The 27,874-nt window shown below is 40.6% G+C and overlaps 1 protein-coding gene across 3 annotated transcripts in view; it reads left to right on the top strand.

Annotated features, from left to right (window-relative positions):
* The window catches only part of TSPAN32 (tetraspanin 32), a 43,725-nt gene extending 25,265 nt beyond the window's left edge, over positions 1-18,460 (top strand). The window contains exons 5-8 of one of the 3 annotated variants that reach the window (XM_060687730.2): positions 498-590; positions 2,828-2,911; positions 6,018-6,157; positions 15,536-18,460. In XM_060687730.2, coding sequence (XP_060543713.1) covers positions 498-590; positions 2,828-2,911; positions 6,018-6,128 — 288 coding nt within the window. In that variant the 3' untranslated portion in view covers positions 6,129-6,157; positions 15,536-18,460. Of the gene's footprint in view, positions 1-497; positions 591-2,827; positions 2,912-6,017; positions 6,158-14,795; positions 14,905-15,535 lie in introns of those variants that run through there. The other 2 variants (XM_034416884.3, XM_034416885.3) reach the window with 2 other exon arrangements.
* Positions 18,461-27,874: the final 9,414 nt, after the last annotated feature.

The following is a 27,874-nucleotide window of genomic DNA, read 5'->3' as shown; positions in this document are numbered from 1 at the left end:
ATTTCACCTTCAAAGCCTTTCATGCCACACGGCCAGGTTATTTGCAGAATTTTTCTTCTTCCACAAGATATTATAAGGTTAAGTGCTGCAGATCTCTTCAATTAAACAATGTCATCTGATGGGACCCAGAAATAAAGTGAATCCATTTGAGAAGTTTACATGTGTGGATATATGAATTGCCTTGGGTTCAGTGTATTTTTATTAATATTGTGTGAATTTGAGGTTTTAATTTGATATTAGCAGTCCAGAATTGTATGACAAGTGGGCAATCATACAAATTAAATAAATAAATAATCTCACGGGTAACCAACTGGAACCAAGGTTTTACCAACCACAAGAAGGAACAAATCAGAATAACCAAAGAGTATCAAGTAAAAGAATAATAAAAAAAAAGAAAAATCAAAAGTGGGCAGATTCCTTCTCAAAAGCTTGTAATAACTCCAATCTACATAGTCTATGTCTAAATAAATAATAATACATTTAAAATTCTATTTTAGTTTCTATGTTGTGGGAAGAAGTCACCCTTTGGAGAAAGAAACAGCATAGAAGATGAAATGTGTACATCAGAAATTCTGGAAATAAAAGAAGAGGTAATAGAACATTGGACTGTAAGGCCATTACTTTCTCTTCAGGCACCCAGGGATCCTTTCCCTACAGTATGAATTCCCCCCACCCCAATCTTTGTCCCATGTTCTGCTATTAAGCAGGCTTCTGAGCAGCTCTCATGAGGTTAGAATACAGTGATAAAGATTGTCACTTTCATCGTGGCATTGAGCTTTCTCTGTAGGGTGAAGCATAGTTCCAAAAAATATAGTAGACCTGTGAAGAGCACTATAGAAAAACTGGCATTCATGCCCTTTTGAAGCACATAATGCTTGGGTGTGCAAATCATCTTGCAGCCCTAGAGTACAGGACTTAAAATTATTGCTTTCATGGTACCATGGTAGGAAAGTTGATTATACATTATCATTGCTAGAGGCTGAATTATCAACTTGTTTTACTGTCTTTTGAGAAAGCTTATGGGAATTTAAGAAACAAACAAACCTTGGTAGCTTTATTAATCCTACTGGAAAGGAACAGCTGAAATGAACGAAATGTAAAGTATGTCAGTTTTGTCTCGATTAAAACAAAAGTAGTCTGTTCCAGTGTTCACACTGACATTTTATTTAAAATGTGAATAAAATTCAATCAAATCCCAGTAATTTGCTGTCTTACTTCCAGACCTTACTATTTAGTCAGAGAATAAGGACATTGTACTCTGTAGAATCTCTTCCTGTTTTGTGAGCTTAGAGAAGCCCTGGGAGAGAAGAAAGAACTTGCTTTGCAAAACACAAAATGACTCTGCAATCCAAAGTAAGTGATCTGCTCTTGCAGCAGTTAATTAAAAAGATGCAGCAGTGAGAAAACACAGGGCCATTACGAATGAATTATGAGGGCATCTGGATTCTCCATAAAACTCAGTGGTTGAGCCAGAGAGAGATTGTACTGAAAAAGCTTTTTGAAGGAACATTTATTTGTTCTTCTCTCCTGAAGAGAAAGAGATTTGTGGGAAGAATATGCTAGAAGTTTCACTCCCTGAAACTAGATGCCTGCCTTTTGTTTTGGTTTCTCCTATTGCTGGATCTGAACATGCTACCATTTCTTGTTATATCTGCTTTCTACTTATGGATAATTGTAGCCCCAAAATGAAACATTTGTTCATGAAAAAGAGATGTACATTGTACACTCTTAGCTCCAGGTTATGATGTGTCTGAGCCTCTCAGAATCACCATGAGATTGGGCAGCAAATTTAATAATAAGACTAATAATATTATCCTGTAAGCCAGAATGAGATACAGTATCATACTTAATGATTAGCCATTGCAAAAGTCATTATATTGCACTCCCTGTTTTACCATCTTCCTGTTAAGGTGTTCAGCAAAGCAAACTATATAACCTGGCTTTATTTGGTTGTTAGCTTCCTTGCATGGAACAGAGACAGAAAACCCAAACTATAATAAGATGGCATCATGATTAATTCTGGATTACCTTACAGGCCTTTCTAGTACAGGAAGGCATTTGAGATAATGCAAAAATACTTATAACTGCACAGCATCTTTCACCTAAATTAAGTGAAACTTCATTTTTATTCTGAAGATCATTTGTATTCTAAATTGTGGAATTTAAAATGCAAGTGTAGCCAACAATACAGATATAATAATATGAACATTACAGACCTCAGTGATAGCCTCTTCCAAATGTTTGTTTTCAAAAAAATAAATAAAAAAGTTTTTGGTTAGAGTCTGCTAATCTGTTATCTCTGCTGCTCCCTAATTCTTTTTTAAATTTATTTTATTTGATAGGTTGTCAAGTAGCCAAATCTCTGGGCCTGGCAATTCTTTTATTAACTTCCTTTCCTAAATCTTTCAATTTAATTTTAAGTGGAGTTCCACTTAAGAAAATAATTTCCAATTTGTAACACAGGCAACACGTCATGCTAAATGTTAAGCTTACAATAAAATCTAAATTCTACCTTAATTTCAGCATAGATCAGAATTGAAATGAGCATCATAGTGCATGAAATGGAGTGAAAAGCCTACCTTCAAACAACCTCACTATCCAGACAAAAATATCTTTCTTTCCACTCCACAGAGTAGCAATAAAGCTTAGTGGGGGGAAATAACTTGAATCCTAATTAACAAGAATGTGACTAAGAATATAAATAGGGAATATAACGTAGAGTTGAAACCTATCAATGAAGGCTGATAGAACTGTAAATTCCAATGTGTTTCAATAAGAGTTTACTCTTATGTGAGTGAATATTAAGTCTATTTTTTTCAAACTGCAGGATTGTCTCCAAGAAATCAAACACTTCCTGAAAAAACATATGGACATTGTCTCTATACTGATGACCATCACAATTTTCTTCATGGTAACTCTTTGTGTTCCAGTATCTCCCTCTCCTGCCCTCCCCCCTCCCTCTCTCTGTCTCTTTCTCTCTCTGTGTGCCTCCAATTGAGGCAGCATTGCAACTAAAGTTCTGCATAAAGTTGCATTTTGCTGAGTCAAATTTAAGTTTTGGTTAAACCAAAAGAACTGGGAGAGCTAAATTATTTGTTTGGAACTCAGATTTGTTCTCTATGGCCATGTAAGATGCCAAGATTACCTCTGGATAAGATGGACAGCACACCAATCAAATAAATAAATCCTCATTGAGGGTCAAATCCAGAGCCCCATAAATGACTCAATATGCTCTGAATTGTTCTTGGATTAGTCCAATCCAACATAATTTCTGGTGCGGGAATGTGGCTGTTCTTGGCACTCTCTGACCTTGCTTGTTTTTCCTGCAGACATTTCATTACCCTAACTAGGTACTTAGTTAGGATAATGAAACATCTGCAAGAAAACAAGCAAGCTCAGAGAATGCCAAGGACCTCTCATTTCAGTCCTGAGTTACAAATATGTGCTTGTTCTTCAACTAGTCTTTGCTCTTCTTATCCAAACCAGAAAGTCATCTTCCTCCTAGCGTTAGAGTCATGCGATGAAGGTTCTACTTATCCAACCAGAAAGTAAGGAGAAATAATTTTGGTTGTCATGGTTATTAGCCATTACAGTTTTTCTTTCTGAAAAGAAGAAATTCCAGCTATATTATTCTGAAGAAATTATACTAGTAAATACAGTCTATCTTAAAACATTTCTAGATTAACCTTCTCTGAACCCTATCAGTGAATCCCTATCCTAGATTTAGCAGAAGTGTTTCCACATTGGTGCTCTCTGATCTTTCAGAGGCTTCATATTAAGATCTACATCATCATTTTAAACCAAAATGTGATTTATTTAATTTTGGCTTAGCACTAAATTTAACCCAGAAGTCTGCCTTGTGAACCAAAGTTTATCGCTTAATGAGAAGTGTGAACCCAGCCAATTAATGATCAATTAGAACTCCATAGTATTAGCTTATAGTAACTAAGTTACTAATAAAAGTATCATTCAGCCATGATTTTAGATGATTTTAATTTTTTTCACAGAGAAATATAACTCTTTGTTTTCTAATGGTCCATTTTTTACTCCACTGCATTTATAAATACAAATCTGCATAATCAGACCTGCATAAATTTGCATAGAGGTAAACATTTTTCTTTTATAAAATAATATTTGTTTATTTTTTATATATACAAGTATGAATCAACATTTTAAAACTTGCATTATTTTCTGCACATGTAAGGGTGTGCAAACACCTTTTCTCTAATTATCAATAGTTTCTTTTAAGTTAATGAACTAAAATCAACATTAGGCTGTCCAGTAACTAAATATGGCATATTAAATGATCAAGAAGTTCTTCTAATGGATTAATTTAATCAATCAGCTGAGAAGCATTGCACTCCATGCACCTGTGTGCAAAATGAAACTTCAGTAAATTCAGTGGGATCTGAATTAGATTTGTATTGGATTAGACTGCAAATCTTATATGACAATATTGTATGCATACACTATATCATATCTCTCCCTAATATATTGGGGTCTAGTTCCTTTCTAATTTTCAGTCTGATATAGATATTTCTTTCCCAGCTTGAATGTCAAGAGAAGATCAGGCCTTGTAATTATATAATTAGAAATGAATTAATGAGCATTTTTTTAAAAAAATCTACTTGAATTTTGGCACCGAGGTCAGGTAAAACTGTTTCCCGCTGCAGTTTCTTAAGATAAACTCCATTGTACTTGGTGCCTTGCTTTTTTTTCCCCTTCCAAATCATGATTAAAGTCTTTGTGTCACATATTCTATTTTGTGGCTAATTTAGGATTAATATAATGACAGAAAGTGCACATACACACATAATTGCATCATCTGCATCTGCTTTGTCCTGTTTTGTTGCTCCCTTCTCTTTTAGACTTTTATTGCATTTTATTATTGGTTTCTTTAATTGCTGGTAGCTGCATTAGGGTATAAAAGAAATGGATTTCTGGGAAATTGCTTTGAGGAGAAAGAAGGGATAGCAGTGTAAGAATTAAGATGAAAGATTACAACATTTCCTAATTATGTTTTAAGAACATAAAGTATTGATCCTCTACTTTGGAAAGAACATTTGCCTCCATCCTTGCATTAATCTTTCCATCTTTCGTGGAATTATTGAGGGCATAATAAGGCTTTGCAAGTCACTCCTTTCTGCTAATGGTATGCAATGTCAACTTATTGATCATCATTTTTTTTCTATTCATAACGACTACCCACTGGAATGGCCTCTCCAGCTGAGATCTAGTCAGCAGGTGTTATTCTCTCGGCCAATTTGAAGCTGGTTTGAATAGCAGTAGTTGGTTCACCAATTGCTTAGATGAGAAGAATTTTTTGGTCATGCATTCCAGGACTACAGAGACTTGTCCTGGAAGAAGTGAAAATTATCTTTTCGTTTATTTTTCTGAAAGACTTTTGTTTTCTCAGTCATTTCAAGCCCAATCCATTTTGTTCGGCCTTACATTGAGCATTTTTATATATTGAGGAAGAAAAGGAAATAAAATGCACTGTGCATGGAGAAGGATGCATGAATAGATGTTGTTTGTGGTATGGATGTGGTGGGTGATACCCGCTTGAGGCTTTGATATGCATCCTCCAACAAATTATCCATGAGAAAATATGAACCTCAGCAGGGGTGAAATTCACTTACTTTCCCTACCGGTTCGCAAATGTGTGTATGCTGCCCGTGCACTTGTTTAGCTCGCGGCATCGTCCGCACATGCACAAAGCCTTCTGCGCATGTGCAGAGGCTTAAAATGTCGCAAAAAAATAGCATCATGACATCCGGGTGGAGCCTCCTGCAGCCACCGCTACCAGTTCGCCCAAGCCAGATAGAACCGGCTAAATTTTACCCCTGGACCTCGCTCTAAAAAAGTACTCTATTCCTAGTTCAAAACCTAGTTGGTTTTGTTGTAATTGCATTTTGTTGCTGCTGTTCTCATAGCTTGGAAGAGCGGTGCAGAAATGTTCTATTTAACCTATATATTTTCAAATGTTTGTTTCCTTTTCATTTATTTATTTTGTCTAGATTTATGGGATGGTATTAACTTCGTTCCTTTGGTACTCTATCCATTGTAAGAACAATTTGGATCGGAAGGGCAAATATGTCCTGGCAAAGCTATCTGAAACTGGCTTCTGACCTGCCCAGAAGGACGACTTTCCATAGATGTGAGTGAACAATGTGTGAAGCTTATTCTCCTTGTCACTTGTTTTCTCCCCACAAATGACCTGTTCCAAATATAGCTGAGCAAATAGGGAAGTAAGAAGCCTGCACTATTTGTTGATAGACTTCTTAAAATGGTGCTCAGCCAGGACCTCAGAAGCACACAGTATTGACTGTAAACACAAAGGCATGACATAAACCCAGCAGCAAGGATTGTTCAACCACAAGCATACTCGGCAACTGAAAGCCATCATTTGGGGCCCCCAAAATAGCAAGTCAAAACAGAACTACTCTGAACTCATTAACTAGCAAACATCTCTCAAAATTCTGCCGAATGAATGAGAGAAAATGCTCTGTTTTTATTTATTTATTTTTTGTCCATTCGATTTTCAGCATAGTCAGTTCTGCTGCAATACCTGAATTTAAACCTTACTAACCAGGGGTGAAATTCAAAATTTTTCTCTACCGGTTCTGGTGGGCGTGGCAGGGGAAGGATATTGCAAAATCTCCATTCCCACCCCACTCTGGGGCCAGCCAGAGATGGTATTTGTTGGTTCTCTGAACTACTCAAAATTTACGCTACTGGTTCTCCAGAACCTGTTAGAACCTGCTGGATTTCACCCCTGCTACTGACACTTTTATATAATTTCTTGATTTAAATAAACCTCTGGAGATAACTTACAATATCTTTCTAATGTAAACATCAGTCTTGCTTCTATGACAGAAATTGAGTTTTGGTTTGTTTCCTCATCACTGGATTTCATTCCAATCAACTAAAGTTCATAGTTATTTAAGATGGACTGTTAAAAGAAATTTATGGAATCGAGTGTGACTTCCCATGCATTCAGCTTTGCTCTGTGTTTAGTGAAGGCAATGAAAAACAATCACAGTCTTTTCTTCCAAGACAAGTATTGAATGAGCAGTTTCAGTACAATAACTTAAATTCTTAACTTTCTATAGGAAGTGAAAACTTGTTAGATAAAAACAAAAAGAGATATTAACAATTTCTTCTTTTCAACAGTTTCGCGTCGGTAATCCATACTTATACATTTTCTCTCTCTTATTTTAGTATATCTTTTATACATATATTTCTAATATATCATATATATACCATTATAATGTATTATATTATTATAATTGTTTTATTTACATTTGACATAAACGTGTACACAATTTCCTTTCCACAATTTTTATTTCTTCCCATTTGTTCCTATATTTCTCCACCTAATTCAACTGTTATTTGGTCTTTCCTTGTCCTTTTTTCCCTTTTCCTCCAACCATTTATACCATCTCTCCCAGACTAGGTAATATTCTGTTTCCTCTTTTTCTTGTATCTCCTTCGTAAGCTTATCCATTTCCGCACACTCCATAATTTTTCTATGAAGTTTTCTTTAATAGGTGTCATGAAAAATATTACACTTGTCATTTGTAACTTGGTCAATTGATACGGTAGTGCTGTGTCTCTTTAGATTCACAGAGAAGAAAGTACTTTGGTGATGCATGGGCACTCACAGAGCATCCATCAGCAACTGCTTCACCAAATGTAGAGCCTTGGTAGTACAGTGGTTTAAAGCACCCTGTTATTAACACAGCTGCCTGCAATTATTGCAGGTTTGAATCTTACCAGGCTCAAGGTTGACTCAGCCTTCCATCCTTTCTAAGGTAGGTTAAATGAGGACCCAGTTTGTGGGGGCAATAAGCTGACTTTGTATAAATATACAAAAGTATGAAGGCTATTGCTTAACGCATTGTAAGCTGCCCTGAGTCTCCGGAGAAGGGCGGCATATAAATCAAATTAAAAAAAAAATGTATCTTTTCCAGAACTATGCTGCAGCCCTAGAAGGTACTCATGCAATCCTAGGAAGATATAGTTGCTTCAAGGGACTGCCAACAGGGGCCATGAAATTCTCCATGTGCTGCAAAAGTATCTTTTCCCCATCCAAAGTAGTGCTCAGCCCTATCAGTTCATGATACAGATGCTGTTCTGTCCCCGTCTTACACACGCACACAAACAGACAGCCGGGGGTTAAATAAACTGGCAGACAACCAATTCTTCTGATAAGAAGCTTGGCAGCAACCCAGTAGCTGCTTGCCAAGAACTTTACTCAAAAACAAAATACACACAGTCAAGAATTGTCCAGTTCGTAAAATAAATCCAAGGCCGATAATGTTGTTTCCAAAGTTGCAATGTGACTTGATAGTAGTTAGTTTTGTCCATCAGAGAGTCTGAATGGCCACCTCACCCCCTTTTATACCCTGTGGGGTGTGATCCAGTGACTCAGCTTAATCTCTGGCACGCCTTTTCTTCTGTTGCGCGCGCTTATCTCTGCGACGCTGCTGAGGATCCAGCCAAGACTCATTTCCCTCATCACTGTCCACCTGTGGCTGCGTGGACGTGCTTGGCCCCGGCCCTATCTCTTGCCCTTCGGTGGACACCGAAGGCATTGCCAGAGAGGAGGGTCCTGGAGAGGGAGGCCTTGCCAACTCCTCTCCTTCACTCTCGGAGTCCTCTCCTGCCGATGACACAGGCTCAGGTAACAGAGCCACAACAGATGCTTAGAAAAAGTCAACATATTAATAAATGCTGAAAAAAAAATCCAAGCAGCCAACTGTTTTCTAATAATGTACCCAAAAGTTTGGAGATTCCTACAATTCTAGTAAAAACCACACATAGTATTATACCAGGAGTCCATCAGTTTTAAAAGGGGAGGGGGAGTCGTAGAATTTTTAAGCTAATCAGACTTGCCCAGGCAAAGTGAGAGCATTATAAAAATGTCCCAATAAAAGAGAATTATTTGTAGCTCAGGGTTGAAATAAGGGGTCCGTGGTGCTCTCTGAGCTTGGTTGTTTTCTTGCAAATGTTTCATTATTCAAACTAGGTAACATCATTAGTGATGATGTTACCTAGTTAGGGTAATGAAATATTTGCAAGAAAACAACCAAGCTCAGAGATCACCTAGGACCACTCATCAACATGTACTCCTGCCTTGCCAATGCAAGCACATATCAGACTTACATACAGTGGTGGAATTCAATTTTTTTTACTATCAGTTGTGGGCGTGGCTTGGTGGGCGTGATGTGGCTTGGTGGGCATGGCAGGGGAAGGATACTGCAAAATCCCCATTCCCACCCCACTCTGGGCCAGCGAGAGGTGGTATTTGCCAGTTCTCTGAACTACTCAAAATTTCCGCTACCGGTTCTCCAGAAACTGTCAGAACCTGCTGAATTTCACCCCTGCTTACATAGCAAAGCCCAGCATGAGTTTTGAGAGATAGTTAAAATATTGGATCTAGCCAATATTGTTAGAGCTATTATTGATAATAGTGATTTCTGATGTAGCATATAACAGTATATCTCCATCCTATAGATTTCAGAGGAAGGTGTTAGTAAAATTAATGACTGATCAACTGGTAATGTTAAGCTAAATCAAGAAAGTACAATGAAAGTTCTGCATCTTAGAGGAAGTAGTGTGATGGTTTCCTGAAATCCTTAACCCAAATGATGTCATTCATTTTATCAACAATTTGTGGGCATGCAAGTTCATTTATCATTTTGGAATATCTTGCTATTACAAAAACTGAGAACTCCTGCATAAAACTATTATGGTATTTAATCTACATATGGCTTTTAAAAATGTTTCCATAATCAGCCAAGAACCCAACTAAGATAAATAAACTCATCTATTTGCTTTAGTTTTTCTTCACTTGTCACTCCCTTTTCTCTGCCAAATTTACCTAGCGGTCTTTGATATCTTAATTTTTAGATTCATATTTCACATTGCATTATATAATTTATTGAATTTTCACTGGAAATTATTTGAGTTCTCAGCTAACAACACAGTATCAACTGCATATTATAGTACACCTATGTTCACATCCCCACAAATACTACTCTGTGGCTACCACAAGCATTCCACATAAATTTATCCATAAATATATTAAATCATCAAGGAGAACACACAGTACTTGACTTATTGTCTGCTCAATATTGGACCATCTCAAATAATTCAATTTATGTTTTGTTATTCAAGCACTACATAATGGAAGCATTTATCAGTTCATCAATTCATCACACTTCAATTTCATGCTCTTGAAAAATACTATATAATTCAAATCTATTCACTTTATTAAATCGCTTCTTTAAACCTATTATATAATAAACTTTTATATATTTCTCACTTAATCTGCTGGAAAGCAAAAATCTGTTTTGAAAACCTTCTGTCTGATACTCCCCAAATGTTGCTCATTGTCCCTTTTCATATTATTTCAGTCAAAATTCTACCAACAATTCTGTCACACTTAACAGCCACAGTTAAAAAACGAAATCTCCTATAGTTTTTGTGTGCATTCTCCCTACCCATATATTAGAAGAGTGCAACAGTAATCCTTGGGTCACCATGGCAATTGAGACAAGGATTTCATCTCTTTCATTTTTAACAACATTCACACTCTTTGATTAATCTGTTTTATATACTTCCGATACTAACCATTTCTTGGTCTCTGACTGTATCAGCCACACTGAGTCTGACTAGACACGGGGAAGAGTCTCTATTGCAGGGATCTCCAACCTTGGCAACTTTAAGACTTGTGGACTTCAATTCCCAGAGATCCTCAGCCAGCAGCTTTGCTGGCTGAGGAACTCTGGGAGTTGAAGTCCACAAGTCTTAAAGTTGCCAAGGTTGGAGACCCCTGCTCTATTGGGATGCTTTGTTTTTTTACTTCCATCCCGCCAACCACGCAGTGGTGAAATTCAAATTTATTTACCTCCGGTTCTGTGGGTGTGACTTGGTGGGCCTGGTGTGGTTTGGTGGGCGTGGCTTGGTGGGCGTGGCAGGGGAAGGATACTGCAAAATCTCCATTCCCACCCCACTCTGGGGCCTGCCAGAGGTGGCATTTGCCGGTTCTCCGAACTACTCAAAATTTCCACTAACTGTTCTCCAGAACCTGTCAGAACCAGCTGGATTTCACCCCTGCAACCACGTCCACTTTTTGGACATGAACCAATCCCTGTAGTTTTCTTGTCAAGGTTTTTCAGAGGAGGTTTGCCATTGTCTTCTTCCTTGAGACAAAGTGACTGGTTTTGTACCTAAAACAGGACTAGAACTCATGGTCTCCCAGTTTCTTGCCTGATGCCTTAGGCTCAGCCTACACATAGAAACTACACCAAACTGGATCTCATATTAGAGATTAATTCATGGCAATAAGGCAGCAAACTGTAAATGTTTCCTTACCCTTACTGCATTCCCTACAGCACTCCTATTTAGGGTGAACCAGTCCCTATTGGGTAAGGAGAGCCCCCACCCTACCCCCCAAAAAATCTGCTGGGCCATTGTGATGATTATTCAGTCTGTCTGGCAGATAAAGTCAGTCAGATTTGTTCCACCTTGGACTCTGACTGGGCAGCGTAGGCTGAGTTGCTTGGGGCATGGTCTGGTGTGATCCGGGATGTGTTTGAGCCAGTGACTCCTGAGGAGTCATGCTGTCAAGTAGCCAAAAAGGTGAGCTGTGATTGAGTCTGTGCTACAACATCAGGTTCATTGATGGTTGGGTGGTGCCCACAGTCTTGAAAGAAGCAGTGGTGCCTCCTAAAGAGGCCATCTCTGGATCCAGTGGCCTTTGATAACTATCAATTATTCCAATCCTTTTCTAGTATAGGTTGCTGAAAAGTTTGGTCTGCAGCTGATGAAAACTCTAGAGGATATGGATTATTTAAACCACTTTCAGTCAAGTTTCATGCTGGAATTTAGTACTGAGACAACTTTGGTCATGCTAAATAAATAAAAATAGTAGAACTTTTCATAATATTCATTAAATATTTTGATTTATTTGCTACTAAAGAATTTAATAGTAAAAGCAAATACACTAAATTCAGGGTGGGGGAATAGAATGAAAAAATAAAGTGCAAGGAAAGAAAAAGAAGTATGATAAAGAAAAAGATAAAAATGAAAGTAATGACTTCCAAAAATGACTTTTACTTCTTAACAAGTTAAAAACAAATTTGAAAACTCTTCACCCCTTATAAACTTACAAGCAAATATCTCTTCTTCCCATAACCCATCTACAGGCAAATCCTTACATGAGTATAAAGAAGATTTTTATAGAGTTAAGTTTCACTTTTCTCACATGTATTTGATCTGTGTTGAAGTTCTAATTAATGAATTTCTAAAGTGGAGTAAGCTAAAGAGCACCTTAAAATTAAACAAGCACTTTTGCTGGCAATGAATAGGGAAACTTTGAAAGGGAAGAACAGTTTCAACAACAGAGATTGGACACTCCAGCCAATAAAGCTGTACACTGTATCCTGTGCAGTAACCTAATCTTCGTTTTTGTCATGTTGCTTGACAGACTGCAAAGCAAAACAAATGATATGCTATTGATGAGGACCTGCTGAAATCAGGAGATAGAGACAAGGTAGACATGACTTGTGGGGATGATCTTGCAAGCAAAGTGAATAGATACTAATGTCAAGTGACACTCTTCATACATATATTCATGATATATCAAAAGATATTACATAACAAATAGCTGAAGTTATGAAAACAAGTGAGCAGTTTGATTTGCAGCTGAATGAAACAAGCGATGGGAGTTACATTATTAATTCAAAACTAAATTAGGCCAAAAAAAAAAAGCTATGTGTATGTCCTTTCTGCTACTCTGTATAAAAGCAATCTCTATCTCTGGAATGAAAATTAACAATTGCATTCAAGCAGAAATCATCTTTTTGTTCACTAAACAGCTTTAGTGAACAAAGTTTCTTTTTAAGCAAGGTCAAAATAAAAACAGTGTTTCGCATATTTTTGCACAGGAAGAAAAAGACCAGGAGTCGTGAAAAGGAACAGTCTAAGAGGTGTTTACTTTATACAACTGGTTCCAGTCTTTCACTACTATTGTTTTCAATGGGTTGTGTCTGCTCCTCTGTTAAAAGCAGACCTTTTCCTCTTTGCTGCAGTAGAGTCCAAGGCAAAAGCTGGTTATTGGTGATTTCTCCCCTCCTCCAGTCCACTATGCTTCAGATACAAGGAATTTCAGGGGAATTTCCCCAAAATCCACCTCCCCCACTCACTGGCTACATCCCAATAGCTGCAGCCACTTATTCTTCTATGCAGAGTTACAACCAGGAAAGAGTTAAACAAACCTTCGAAAAAGGCTCTTGGCTGTCACTGCAGTCACAACAGGCAGGCTGCAGGATGTACAACTTTTGCCTGTTTCAAGGAAAATTAAATTAAAAGGCTTTGCTTCCCCTCCTTTATGGATGCCAACAGCATCCATAAAAGTTGTCAGGTTGTTTAATGGGCACTAGGGAGTAAATCTTCTCACACTGAGAAGACATATGGATAGCTAGGAGTGGTTCTGACAGGGACATAAAAGACAAAAAAAACAAAAACAAAAAAACAACGGTGTTAAACTGACAAGTAACCCAATTTAGTTCAGATGGAAATATTTTCCTAGATCCTGACCTTGGTTTCCCCCTTTCCACCCCATCTCCTACTATATCTATTAAATTATTGAGCATTAGGAAAAAAAAAAACGAATGGGATCCTATATCCCTTCAAATTCTCCTGACTGCACCACTCACACTAATGCTCAGGGTGGGTAATTCACCAATTGTTGGAAAAATCAGGATATACTGTATATATTCTGAACAGTCTCCTCATCCTTGAGAGAAATGGGCAAAAGGAAGCACTACCATAATCCCATTTGACATCAATTTCAGAATAGGATTTTGGCATACAAGTTGATTTCCAGCAGTACAGGATGTGAAGTTGATTGTCCCAACACTGGAAAGAATTGTTTTGCAACTGAGAATTGTTTTGCGCATTTGCATGTTGGAAAATACAGCTGCCACTTTTGGTACTTTGACACAAACTCATCCTCATGAACACTAGGTTGTCTAACTGCCTACCCTTATATTAGCCTATTCTGAACCAGAAATGGATGGTGTTGTTTTTAACTGTCTATTTTTGTTCGAGCTGAATATTCATGTCATTCATATAATTGCTCACTGTATTTTTAAAAGAGAGATAAGAAGTATGTAGAATCCAATGCAAATCAGGATATAGGAAGAGAATCAGGTCAGGAGAAATGGCACTTGTTGGTATCAATAAAGGAGAATATTTGTAGCTCAGGGTTGAAATGGGGATGCCTTGGTGGTCTCTGAGCTTCATTGTTTTCTTGCAGATGTTTCATTATCCAATTCATTGTTTGTTTCATTGGGTAACGAAATGTCTGCAAGAAAACAACCAAGTCCAGAGACCACCATGGATCCCTCACTTGTTGTTATGGAAGGAAGTTTCTCTTCCTATGTCAACAGCAAACCTCAAGAGTTGTTGTTATGGAAGGAAGTTTCTCTTCCTATGTCAACAGCAAACATCAGAACTCTAACCAATATGGGGTGGGGGTTAACCAAATTAATATTCTGATCTCAGTAAGGCCTTCGACATTCGTTATATATTTTCAAAAGGACATTCTATTCTTAATTATGTGAATAGCATCTCACAGTTTGGTTCTGGTGTTTTCATTTTATATAGAGCAGGATAAAGTGAAATAGAAATTCATCCCTTTGAATGCCAAACTGGCTTCCGAGCAACTCTACTCTAATGCAATCCATTTACCTTAGATATTGTGTCCTCATTTTCCAATGCAGGAAGAAGATGCTTTGTGAAACCAAGATGAAGTTTGGAGCCAAACAATGAATTCTTTTAAAATACTTTCCTGACCGAAAAACAAAAATAAATAAGAACAGTGACCAATTCCATATGTTATGGTCAATCAGAGTCCTATTCAGATTCTGAAGTATATTTAGCTCATTGCTGTAACAGGCTGTTTGTTTGTTATTTGGTCTCAGCAACTGGCAGCCTGTGGCTAACTTCGTCTGGGTTTAGGAGCTAGGCAGTATTGAGTCTGTTTAATATGGTATGTGCAGGGGCCTCCCAGGAATACCAGGATTGTAAACTATACTGAGAAGTAAAAAAAAAAAAAAAAAACTAAACAATCTCAGAAGATGGCAATACTAAATCATTTCTGAATTGTGGTCAAGAATTCAAGAATAATATGTATGGATATATTGGTGCAGTCACCAGGAGTTGAACTCAAACTGAGGGTGTCTTCACTTCTCTTGTTTATTTAGAACAAGTTTGGCGGGGAGGAGCACTAGAACCAGTTAACATAAACAGTGTCTGCCTTCATCTTGGAGAAATATAAAACATTTGCTTGGCCTGAGTTCTTCCTAGGTTAATGGAATGCTTTAAAATGAATCCTGAGCTATCCAGCCAGAAATCTCCTATTATACTGAAGCAGAGTTTCAAGAACTACAGCCAAACTCAGGCCTGGAAACAATTTGCAAAGCTAGAAACAAATCTGGAATCTGTCTTTTTTCCTCCTCAGACACAGAAGCAGCCAGCAGTGGAGGCCGTGGGGAACAGGAGAAAGGGGATCAGGTTCCAAATTCTTCTTTCCAAGATGAGAACCCAGAGATGAAATCCAAAATATCCCTGTCAGCACTGCATGCTGACATGCAGCTGGCATGCAATGGAGAGGCCTAAGGATTGTGTCCTAAGTAATCTCAGACTAAATGCTTGGGCCTTCGCCCCCCCCCCCCCCCCCAACCTTCGATCATAACAAATTGAGTTCATTTGTAATCTAGAGCTTGATTGTGTAGTTTGGGGGCCAAAGAATTGATCTTTCAAATGTCAAACTGTTTGATTACACTACAGGCTTAAATCAAGACCAAGGGGGAAAAAAGATTGGTCTAGTTCTGCATCATGAGGAGAAACTCCATCTAGCATTTGCTCCTTCTGTTCTTGAAAATAGACCTGAATTTCTTAGAATTACACAAAAGCTAATAGTTGGAGGAGACCCATGTTATGATAGCAAAACACCAAAAGAAGCCTGGTACCACTGTTTCCAGTTAACACGTGTTTTTAAAAGGTATGCACTTTCATTAATAGCAATTCGCTTCATCATATGCATAGAGGAGCTAGGCTGATTTTTTTTTTTACAGGAGTTATTTAAACTGAGAGGTATAGCAAACATTGGGATGAGAAAAACCATGGTAACTGGGTAACTATGCAAAATATTTGGAGTCTTTATCAAAGCTGAGATGTTGAATTCCCCCCCCCCACACACACACCAAGGTTTGGGCTAGAGAGTGCGTGTAGAGATAAAATTACACTTAAATTTTAATAGCTAAAAGTCTGTAGAGATTCTCAGTCAACCAGGTCATGGTTGTCCCAAAGGTACTTTTTCAGGAGGCAATTGGACTTTGTTTTTTTCTTTGAAGACGTTTTGCTTCTCATCCAAGAAGCTTTTTCAGCTCTGACAGGATGGTGGGGAATGGAAGGATTTATATTCCTTGCAGACATCTGGTAATCTGCATCCTTTTAGAGGGTCCTTGAAGCACTTGGAAGTTTATCAGTGTCCCCAGGGTCACCTGAGTCGTGCTCTTGGTTCCTGTAGTCTGCAATTTTTTCCTCTGGTAATCCCTTCCTACTCCCACACTATTCAAAGGATGTTCATCCCAAATTGTATAGCTAAAAGCCTGTGGAGATTCTCAGTCATCCAGGTCATGGTTAAATAAATAAAATTTAAAAATACATTTAATTTAAAAATAAAATTATTATGGTTGGCCACACAGTCGGTCAGATGTTTACACTGAATTTGGTTCTTTATCCATCTATCAAGTCCTCTGCAAGGCGAGATAGGCGGAAGTTGTTGTTTGATAGTGTTAAAACCATGGTCACAAGATATATGTTGTTCCAAATAAAGCTGCCTTTTGCAGCTAACTGGACATTTTGCAAATGCCAATGGTGTTCAAGTGGTGCTCCAAATACCGTATTTCAGGATTGCACCCAAGACATCTATCTTTTGCTTTCTTTTGCCACAGTCTTTCTACTTCTATTGCAGATCTTTGTATTATCTTCAGTTCTTCCTCTTCTATTCTGCTAACTCCAGCTATTGCAATGTCCACTATCCAGACATTTTTGTTTTGATTATTGGTAGTTATTAAATTTGTATATCATGTGTCAGGTGCTTATCTGTTTGAATTCTAAAGCCCTAAAGCACTTTAGCTTCTTCATTTTCTATTACCTTGTCTATTTTGTGGTCCTGCTGTTCTTGCTTGCAAGCAAATTTCATTTGTTATTATTGTTGGTAGGATTATTATTATTATATTAAGTCAGGCTCCTGAGTGTCCTCTCCCTAAACACTTGCAATGGACAAGCAGAATCAATTTGCGGGAGATAATCCCTAAGATGCCTAACAGCCAAAATTTAAAGGAATTTATAGGTTAAACCAAATTTGAATTGGACTTAAGGCCTATTGGCAAAAGGCTGCAATTGCAAAATTAATAGTACATTGCAACCTGATTTTCACATTTTGTTCCAAATGCAAAATCTAAGACATCTTCAAAAGTAGTCCGACACAGATCACATTGTTCTAGTCTAAAGTACATGAGGATGAGAGCATTAATCACTGTCACCATGGCCTCTCAGTCCAGGAAGAGCTGCATTTGGGACATCCAATAACTCCAATTTTCTGGATTGAATTTAGGCTTGTTTTGTCCAATTTAGTCTCTCCCAGCCTCCAAACATTAGCAAAAGGTGAGAGCTTCTACAGCATTTCTGTCCTGGGTGACAATCTATAACAGTATTATCAGCATACCGATAATTCCTCTCAGATTGACAGGTGGCCTTTCCCAATGGCTTCATATAGACAAAAGAGAGCCAAGTCCTGCCATCCAATACTGAAGCAGATCCCTGATGGTTCTTTCCTCATTACCTTTAATTGGAACAACCCACAAAAGGAGAGAATCACCATAAAAAAGTGCTCCTTAACTCCCAAACCTTATAGGCAGTCCAGCAGGATACATTGGTCAATGTTACTGAATGCTGCCTAGAGATCAAACAACCAAGAGGTATAAGAAGAATTTTTTTTTTTATCTCATTAATTGCTAATAAGATACAGCACAATGTTAAATGTAGGATAAAGTCTTTCAAGGAAGTTCCTTTTCTTAGCCTATATTTTGTTAATCCATGAGAATGGCAAGCACATTACATTAAATTCAAATATTCAGAAAGCCATGTGAAATTTATTTAATTTTTATGTGCTCTTTTTTTTATCCCGTACTTTTTTGCTGTTATTTGTAGGTATTCTCATTTTTTGGGAAAGTTCCCCATGTTGATTGTGACAGTAAGGAACCTTCTAATATAACCATCCTCTTTGTTCTCCATCATTCCTATATAAAACATGTCATACTGGATTCAGATGACCTATAAATTTAATAATGTAAATAAATAAAAAACAAATAAAAAATCTGGCTCATCCTTCTTAACTATAAAGTCTGACAAAACCCATATTGTACACATGGGAAACATTCCTAAATTGGTTTTAAAAAAAGTAAGGCAACAGAAACAGTAAATTCTAGAACAGTGTTTCTCCTATTTGTCACAGAACATATCCCTGCCAAAATTAAGATTTGAGAGAATCCAAAGATTTTGAGAGAAAACTTAAGACTATTCTATTAAAACAATTAAATTTTAAACTGCTTGATTTTGAAAGGATAAGCTCAAAGAATAAACATTGAGTGTATTCATCTAAAAGAATAGATGAGTAAGTATGTAGGAAATTGGCTAAATTCTTCAGAAATTCAGAACTATGTGTGACAAATAAATGTAACTTCTATGTCCGCTTTTTACTTCACAAAAAGGAAATAAATGTTCCCAGTGGACTAGACAACACACATCAGAAATGTTTTGTCAATCAGACATGAATAATTTTTTCCACTCTAAAGAGCTGCCAGCTATAATTAACATATGACACATTCTGTTAACTCTATAATGCTCTTTTCAGTGAATGTCTTAGTTCAGCCTTTTCCCAAATGCCCTGTGTAAGATCTATAATTCGCCCTACTATAATTCTGAGTAGGAACTTTTTCCATAGGTAGTCATCTGTCAAGCCAAATAAGTAAGTCTTGTTTAGTTATTCCCTAGGTTTTTGTTTCACTTCATCATGAATTCCTTACTTGCAACTTCCTGCAACAAGAGACTGACCTTGTATGAGCTCCTTTAGAAAGGTGCAAGGATTTTCCACATATCTAAGCCTTCCTCTCACCCTACAACCCTGATGTTTTATACTGAAAAGCCATGGGTTACTATCACTACAAAATAAATTAAAGGTGAACAGGAATCCATTGACAAAAATATCAAAATGTGGTTTCATTTTTTTTCCAGCAAAAATATTATTTTGTGAAAATAATTTACTTTGGTCTCACACCTTCATTCTTGTATGTAGTTGTGTCATCATAAAACGAAACCTGTTTCATGATTCACACATGTAATTAATTCAGGAAGAAAAAAATGTAGAGGAGCCTAACAGTGATCCACTCAGGTAAGCAAATGTACCCATAATATTGGGAAGGGAAGAGATTTCAAATCTCTAAAATTACTTTTTTTCCTTCTAAAAATCTGGTAAGTAAAGAGCAGTTCATATAATTTGAAATGATTCAAGCCAGAAAATATTGAATCAGTATTCCTTTAGCTATTGTTAAGTTTCAGAAGCTCGAGTCTAGCAGAACCACTTAGAACTGATGTAAGCTGGGGCCCAAAAGCCTCTAGAGAGCTACATGATTCTTACCCTTGTCTTAGCCCAGTTTTCTCCAACCTTTGGATCGGGGTGGGCTGCTGGGGGTTCACAGAGGTTCAGGAGAACCTCTAGTTAAGATTCTGTGCAGTTTGGAGAACCTCCAAATGCCATTCTTGGTTGGCCCCGCCTACCCTGCCCCTCCCAGGAGTCCCCATGCACCCTGTTTTGGATGTAGGTAAGTGCAAGGTGCACGGGGAGGCTTGGGGAGGGCAAAAAACAGGCCTACCGGAAGTTCTGGAGGCCCAAATGGGCCTCCAGAGGTCCTCTGGAGCCTGAGGAGGCCATTTTTGCCCTCCTTGAGGCTTGAGGAAAACCTCCGGAGCCCCGGGAGGGCAAAAACGCCCCCCCCATGTTGTAGGAGGCCGACTAGGCCATGCCCACCATGGCCATACCCATGGTCATATTATAGAGGCACAGAAATTACAAGGTAATCCAGATCTGTTCTGTTCATGGAACAAAGGCTAAAGAAGGGAGGCGAGGCAGGATAAACACTTCACAACATATTTATTGACTAACAATAACAGCTAACAGTGACTTGCTCTGATTAGCTAACTACCTTGGAGAGCGAGCAAGGTTTTGAGGCACAGACAGCTCTTTTATACTTCAGCTGTCAGAGGCTGGGCCAATCAGGAGCTGCCAATTTCCCGCCGGCTGCCTGCTGGCGTTTAGACCAATCGGCTGCTCTCTTGGCCGCTCGTGCTTGCCGTCCGGACGTAACACCCCTTTCTTCCTGGATGGCACAAACGTACTCAGCGAGGTAAGCCGGGCGTCTTCTGGTCTTCCCTGATCTGCGTGGCCCCTCAGAGATGGCTGCGGTAGGAGGACCCATGCCTGGCGCCTCTGGAACTCCTGGAGACTGCAGTTCAGCTTCGGATGGCGCTTCGAACGGCAACGTGGGTGCAGTAACAACGGGTAAGTCTGTGGACCCCTCGTTGTCGGTTTGAGCCTCAGGAGGTGACTTGCTTTCGGGAGATGAGGCTCTGGCAGAACTCGGTATGCCTAACCCGGATAGGGCTTCGTCCGTGATCGTCCCTTGTGGGGGCAACCGGCGGCGGTGCAGCTGGTCCACGTGCCTCTGCCAGGTAAGGCCGTCTCCTAGCTGAACTCTTATGACCGTGGCCCCGTAACCTCAATAATCTGGCCCGGCACCCAACGGGGATCCCCCCCATAATTTTGGGCATACACCCACTCCCCTCTTGGAAGGAACGGGCTCCGCCACTTGAATCCAGGGGCTTTTCAGGAACATAGTCAGGGTGTAAACGGTCCAAGTCAGTTCTCACCGGCGGCCCATTAACAACTCAGCTGGGCTGCGGTTTGTCGTCGGGCATGAGGTCACATGCTGCGCTAACAAATAGGTAGCTAACTTAGTATGCCAATCCCCAGGCCCCAATTTAGCTAGGGCCTCCTTGGCCGATCGCACGGCCCTCTCAGCAAGGCCATTTCCAGCCGGCCAGAACGGAGCTACTGTGACATGCCTAATGCCATGTCTTGCTAAATAAGTTTGGAATGTGGCTGACATTAATTGAGGCCCATTGTCCGTTACAATCAAATCTGGTAGGCCATGGGTAGCAAATACCCTCCTGAGTGCCCTGACTACTGCCTCCGCTGTGGTTGAGGCCATTGCCACCAACTCAACCCACTTAGAATAGGCGTCAACTATGATCATAAAGGTATGGGCTTGGAAGGGGCCCGCAAAATCCAAGTGGACCCGGGACCAGGGAGCCCTTGGTAACTCCCATTCCCTAACTGGAGCCTTCGGAGGGGCTGAGCTAGTATGCTGGCACTGCTGGCAGTCGGCGACCCAGTTCGCAATCGCTTCATCTAACTTGGGCCACCATAGGTAACTGCGGCCTAAAGCCTTCATTCGGGCCACTCCCGGATGGCCATTATGCAAAGTGGCCAGGACTTGCCACCTTAGCTCTACAGGAACAACCACCCTGGTGCCCCACAACAGGCAGCCCCGCAACGTAGAAAGCTCATGTTGCCGAGTTTTGTATGGGAGAAACTCAGAGTTGATTTGCCCTAGGGGCCACCCCCTTCTCACCCAGTCCAGGACTTGGCGTAAGATTTTGTCTTTGGTGGTGTACCAAGCGACATCAGCGGCAGACACCGGACTCTGTTTGTCATCAATCTGTAGAATAGATGAGGCCGGAGCAGGGTCGTCGACAGGAGCAGGAAGGGGGCATCTGCTGAGGGCGTCAGCATTACCCAAGTCCTTACCCGGGTGGTGGGCCAGGCTATAATTGTAGGCCGCCAGGAATACGACCCACCTGGTCATCCGGGGGGACAGGATCTGCGGAGACTGACGATCGCAGGCCAGAATTCCCAACAATGGCTTGTGATCTGTGAAAATGTGAAAAAAACGGCCATATAAATAATCATGGAAACGTTTAACGCCAGCCACGATGGCCAACGCCTCCTTGTCAATGTGCCCGTGATTACGTTCAGCGGCAGAGAGAGTTCTGGACTAATAAGCGATGGGGGCTTCAGTCCCATTAGGTAGCTGATGGCTCAAAATGGCCCCCACCCCGTAAGGTGATGCATCACAAGTCAGAGTCAATGGGAGTTCGCTGTCATACTGCACCAATACAGAATCCGAAGTGAGGAGTCGTTTCACAGCCCGGAAAGCGTTGGCCTCCTTGCGTCCCCAAGTCCATGGTGTTGATTTATCAAGAAGGCAATGAAGAGGCTCTGCGACAGTTGCTTTGTGCTGCAAGAACATATTATAAAAGTTTAAAAGCCCCAGGAAGGCTTGTAATTCGGCTCTGCCGGTAGGCGGTGGGGCACTCTGGATAGCTTGCACCTTTGCAGGCGTAGGATGCAACCCGGCAGCATCAACGAGGTAGCTCAAGAACTCTACCTGAGGCACTCCCATTTTGCATTTATTGGGCTTGAGTTTGAGTCCTGCTTGCCGGAAATGGGATAACACGGCACGGAGACGGCTGGCAAGGTCAGCTTCTGACATGGCAGAGACGAAAACGTCGTCAAAGTAAGGAATTACTCCTGGCAATCCGTGCAGCAGCCTTTCCATGAGGCATTGAAAAATGCCTGGGGCGACACAGACCCCAAATTGCAGTCGTCTACAACGGAAGGCACCCCTGTGAGTGACAATCATCTGGGCCTCTGCGGTAGCTGCGTCCACTTCCAGTTGTTGATAGGCTTGCGCCATATCCAATTTAGCGAAAATTGAGCCACGGCCCAACGAATGGAGGAGGTGATGTACCACCGGAACAGGGTAGGGGTGAGCCTGTAAAGCCTTATTTATTGTCACCTTGTAGTCCGCGCAGATGCGGACAGAACCATCAGATTTTATTCGGGTGACGATAGGCGTCTCCCACCGAGCGTGATTTACCTGCTCTAATATTCCCTGCGCTATAAGTCTATCAATCTCCTTATCGACTTGAGCACGGAGTGCCAAAGGCACTCTCCGTGGCTTAAGGCAGATGGGGGCGATTTTGGGATCCAAATTAAAGGATATGGGGGTACCTGTATATTTGCCAAGACCCTCACTAAATACATCAGAGAACTCCGTGAACAAATCAGAAAATGCAATAGAGGAAGTTGCATGAATACCTGTAATAGCTAACCCTAAAACGTCAAACCACTCTAATCCTAATAAACTTGGAAGCGTGCCATCAACAACAATTAAATTAAGGCGGCCACTGAAACCCTTGTACTTGATTCCAAATCTCCCGGATCCCAAAACCGGAATGTGATTACCTTGGTAGTCACGAAGCCTAAATGTACAAAAGGATAAACGCTTCCTAGACATCGAGGGCACCAGTCGTTTAAGTGTGCTCCACAAAATTATTGAAACAGAAGAGCCAGTGTCCACTTCCATTCTACAAGGTTTACCCTCTAAAAGAACTGTGAGGAAAATTTTTTTCCTCAAGTCTGATTTTGACTGGCCTATAACTGTCTCAGGGTGGCAGGCACCCTTGTAAATATTAAAACATTCTTCTTCCCTCCTACTCTGCCTGTTTCGGGGTTGGTAATTTCGGCTAGGTCTAGGAAGACTGTTGTTATTATTATTATTATTATTATTATTATTATTATTATTATTATTATTATTATTATTATTATTATTATTATTATTATTATTACTGTTATTAGCCAGTTGGCTAGCTTTACAAACCCTAGCAAGGTGGCCTTTTTTACCACATCGTCTGCAGTCAGCGTTTTTGAATCTGCATGAGGAACGGGAATGATTCCCTCCACACCCTGCACATGGGGCTTGAGTCCTCAATCCCTCAGAATTCCCACCTTTCTTTCGGGTCGTTTGTAAGCGACTTACATCTTCCTCGCCCTCTGACAGCTGGTCAGACTCGACCTCAGTTTCCTCATGGTGAACCATGGTAGTTTTCTGGGCAACTTGTGGGCTGAGGTTCTGCCTTATCTCGGTAGCTGATTTAACTAATAATTCGGAGGCTCTAGCCTCATCTATAGCTGTTTGCAACGTAATATCCGTTCTAGCTAATAAGCAATGCTGTAAGTGGATATCCCTGACCCCACATATTAACTGGTCCAAAAGGATATCTTCTAAGTAATCTCTAAAGTCACAATACAAAGCGGCTGCCCTTAAGGCTGCCATGTATTGATTAATAGTTTCCCCTTCTGCCTGAAAACGGTGCCGAAATGCAAAACGTCTAGCAACTCTTGAGGGTAGAGGGGCATAGTGGCCTTTTAAAATGGCTAGCAGTGTCTCCCAGGGCACATTATGGACTGTCTGAGGTGCTAATAGTGCCCTAGCTGTCTCGAACATATCATGCCCACAGACACTGAGGAAAACAGCTAACTTCCTATCCCCTGGCAGACTTTTATAGTCATTTGCGACCAGGAAACAGTTAAAATGGTCGAAGAAGGAATCCCAGGTCTCCACTGCCTGGTTGAAAGGGGCGAATGCAGATAGGGTGGACATCTTCCTGAAGAACAGCGTCAGACCTTAGAATTTGCGATGTCTCGTTGCTGTGGCTTAGCTCAGTGCTTCAGCTCTTGTAGTGGCTTCGCTCGACCTGCCGCCTCAGAGTAATCCCATCCTCGTCGCCAGTTGTTCTGTTCATGGAACAAAGGCTAAAGAAGGGAGGCGAGGCAGGATAAACACTTCACAACATATTGACTAACAATAACAGCTAACAGTGACTTGCTCTGATTAGCTAACTACCTTGGAGAGCGAGCAAGGTTTTGAGGCACAGACAGCTCTTTTATACTTCAGCTGTCAGAGGCTGGGCCAATCAGGAGCTGCCAATTTCCCGCCGGCTGCCTGCTGGCATTTAGACCAATCGGCTGCTCTCTTGGCCGCTCGTGCTTGCCGTCCGGACGTAACAAGATCCAAGATTAAAGGCAAAGGATCTTATTTTCACTTTTATTTAAGATTAGACACTTCCAAACCACTGAATTTTGAATCCCAATGCTCTCACTAGATAGTTTCAAGCCAGCTTGGGATCATTTTCACATGTGCTCATTTCAAACTGCAAAAAACAGGCACGGAACACAATGAGACAATCTGTTTCTCCTTCCGAAGACAAATAAGAGAATAACAAAAACAAAAACAACAGTGCTCTGCAAATAGCCTGATCAATTATACAGCCAGATCCTGGGCTTTGGAAGTAGCCCAATTCATTTCCCATTAACCTAGGTGCTAGTTTGCTTTAAATTATGCAAGTTCAGAGGCATGAATTTGGAAGTAGTGAAGTTTCACCCACATCAAGAACTTTACAAAATAATCACATATTCCAGGGTATCCATTATTTTCTCTTCCTCTGTTCTTTAATAAAGACAATACTTCCCTCTCTATTCCCCATTCCTGGCAAAGGTATTTCAGAATTTTTCAAAAGTGGCAAAGTTGTGATGGTTGGAGGTCACATTTAATGCATATATACACACATTACATTGGACAAAATGGGTGAGTAAATGGTCAGTGCCACCATTTTTCAAGATGGGATCTTTTGAGTATCAGGAGAATTTGGAACTTTTTTGTTTGTTTTGTTTAAACCATGCAAAGTCTATTTTAGAGGGTTTATTTATTCTGTATTTTTCAGCACCTCCCAGCTCAAAATGGCAGCAACTGCAGCAACAGTCAACTCTAGGCTCAGGACAGGCTGTGTTTATGAGTTCTAGGCCTGTGATGGCGAACCTATGGCACGGGTGCCACAGGTGGCACATGGAGCCATATCTGAGGGCACACGAGCGTTGCCCTAGCTCAGCTCCAGCACACATGTGCCCACCGGCCAGCTAATTTTCGGGCCTTCCGGGCCCACCGGAAGTCGGGAAATGGGCTGTTTCCAGCCTCCAGAGGGCCTCCGGGGGATTGAGGAAGACCGTTTTTGCCCTCCCCAGGCTCCTAGAAAGCCTCTGGAGGCTGGGGAGAGTGAAAAATGGGCCCACCTTGCCATCCGTGCCAAAAGTGGGGGGAGCACACGCACGTGCACGGGAGGGCGGGACACGGGTGGGCATTGAATTATGGGTGTGGGCACACATGCGCACGATCCCCCCCACTCTCCCCCCGCTTTTGGCACGCGACAGCAAAAAGGTTAGCCATCACTGTCCTAGGCTGTTCACTTTTAAAAGATTTCAGAAACAGATAAATTTAGGCCAGGACTTCTTTTATAAACCACCTTCGCTACATAGTTAGGGAGTCATAAAAGGTCAATTGCCTGCACAAAAAAGGAAGTTGCTGTTTGCATGCTGTAGAAAGAAGGGGGTAAAACCAAGCCCAGCCCAAAAAGTAGTCTGAATTCAGCATAAGCCATCACAGGTCTTGTGTTTTTGCTGCTTACACGGGAATTTGAAATTAAGCAATTGCTTGCTCAGATCTCTTCTTTGCAATTGAGAAATCTCAGAAATTCTTGGGAAAGAAATTTGACCACAAGATGCCCTACCCTTGGCCTATATTCACTCTGTTCAATCATGGTCCAACCACGGGGTGGATCGGGGGGGGCATTTTGATTTTATGGCAGACTTATCAATGTAATATGCCCCCTTCAACATGTTTTATTTGAGCTCCTTAATTCTCCTCTTTCTTTTTTTGGCACACTTGCTGTAGATTGCTGTATATGCCATCCCTTGCAGTGCTGGGGAAGCGTTCCCAATCTTGCAATGGAGCTTTGCAGACTGGTCTAGGAACATTTGTTTTTCTTCTGGAGGAAGAGTTCTATTTGTATTAGAGCATATTAATTTACAATAGTGACTGTGTGTGTGTGTGTGTATAGATAGATAGATAGATAGATAGATAGATTGATTGATTGAGAGAGAGAGAGAGAGAGAGAGAGAGAGAGAGAGGGAGACTTAGATAGATATACACATATAAAGGAAAATATTTTCTGGCTCAGAAAATATTTGGTGCATTTCTGCCCAAACAAACTTGTTGCTTGAATCCTAAAGGGTTCTGTTTTTCGGGATGGAAAAGGATGCTTTCTGTGTGAAATAACAGACTGGAAGCAATCAGAGATGATTTTATTGCATCAGCGATTAATCCTTTTGATTGGTTCACCCCTCTAGCAACCTTTTCGTCATTGATACTACCATCAGGACGCCGGGCAGCAGATCCCTTATTAATGAAAAACCTTTACAAGGATATTTTTTTAAAAAAAACCACCAATAACCAGATAGCAAGTCTGCTTCCCTCCTTTTGGAGGAAGTGAGGGGAACGCTTTCCTTGGTTATACATTGTGGGTTCCATTTCAATACAAAACGAGCCGTGCGGTTTGACTTCACTCAAAGCCGCATCGGACTGGTTTCTCTCCTCTTACTGAGCCCCCCCCCTCCTCAAACTTCACCCCACCCACCCACCCACTCACCCCAGTTGAGACGGTGGCACCCGGAGCCACGGCCTCTAGGAGGCAGTGCGTTTTTTTCCCGCCCTTCGCCTTTCTACAGCCAGTAGGAGGAGTTAGTTGGCAAGGGACCAGGGACAAGAGAGGGAGGGTGTCTGCAACCCCTAGCAAGGGAGGGGAAATAACGGGAAAAGAGAAGGGGCGGCTTGGTTGTCTGCGTGCCTGAAGGGAAGAAAAAAAGAAATATCTCTCCGATCTCGCAGCTACAAGACGCGCAACTCCTCCTTTCCAAAACAAGAGGCCAAATCCTCGC

Source organism: Pantherophis guttatus, chromosome 1 (genome assembly GCF_059756535.1).
Source record: "Pantherophis guttatus breed Tessera chromosome 1, ASM5975653v1, whole genome shotgun sequence".
Lineage (NCBI taxonomy): Eukaryota > Metazoa > Chordata > Lepidosauria > Squamata > Colubridae > Pantherophis > Pantherophis guttatus.
This window is presented reverse-complemented; position numbering and strand designations above follow the sequence as displayed.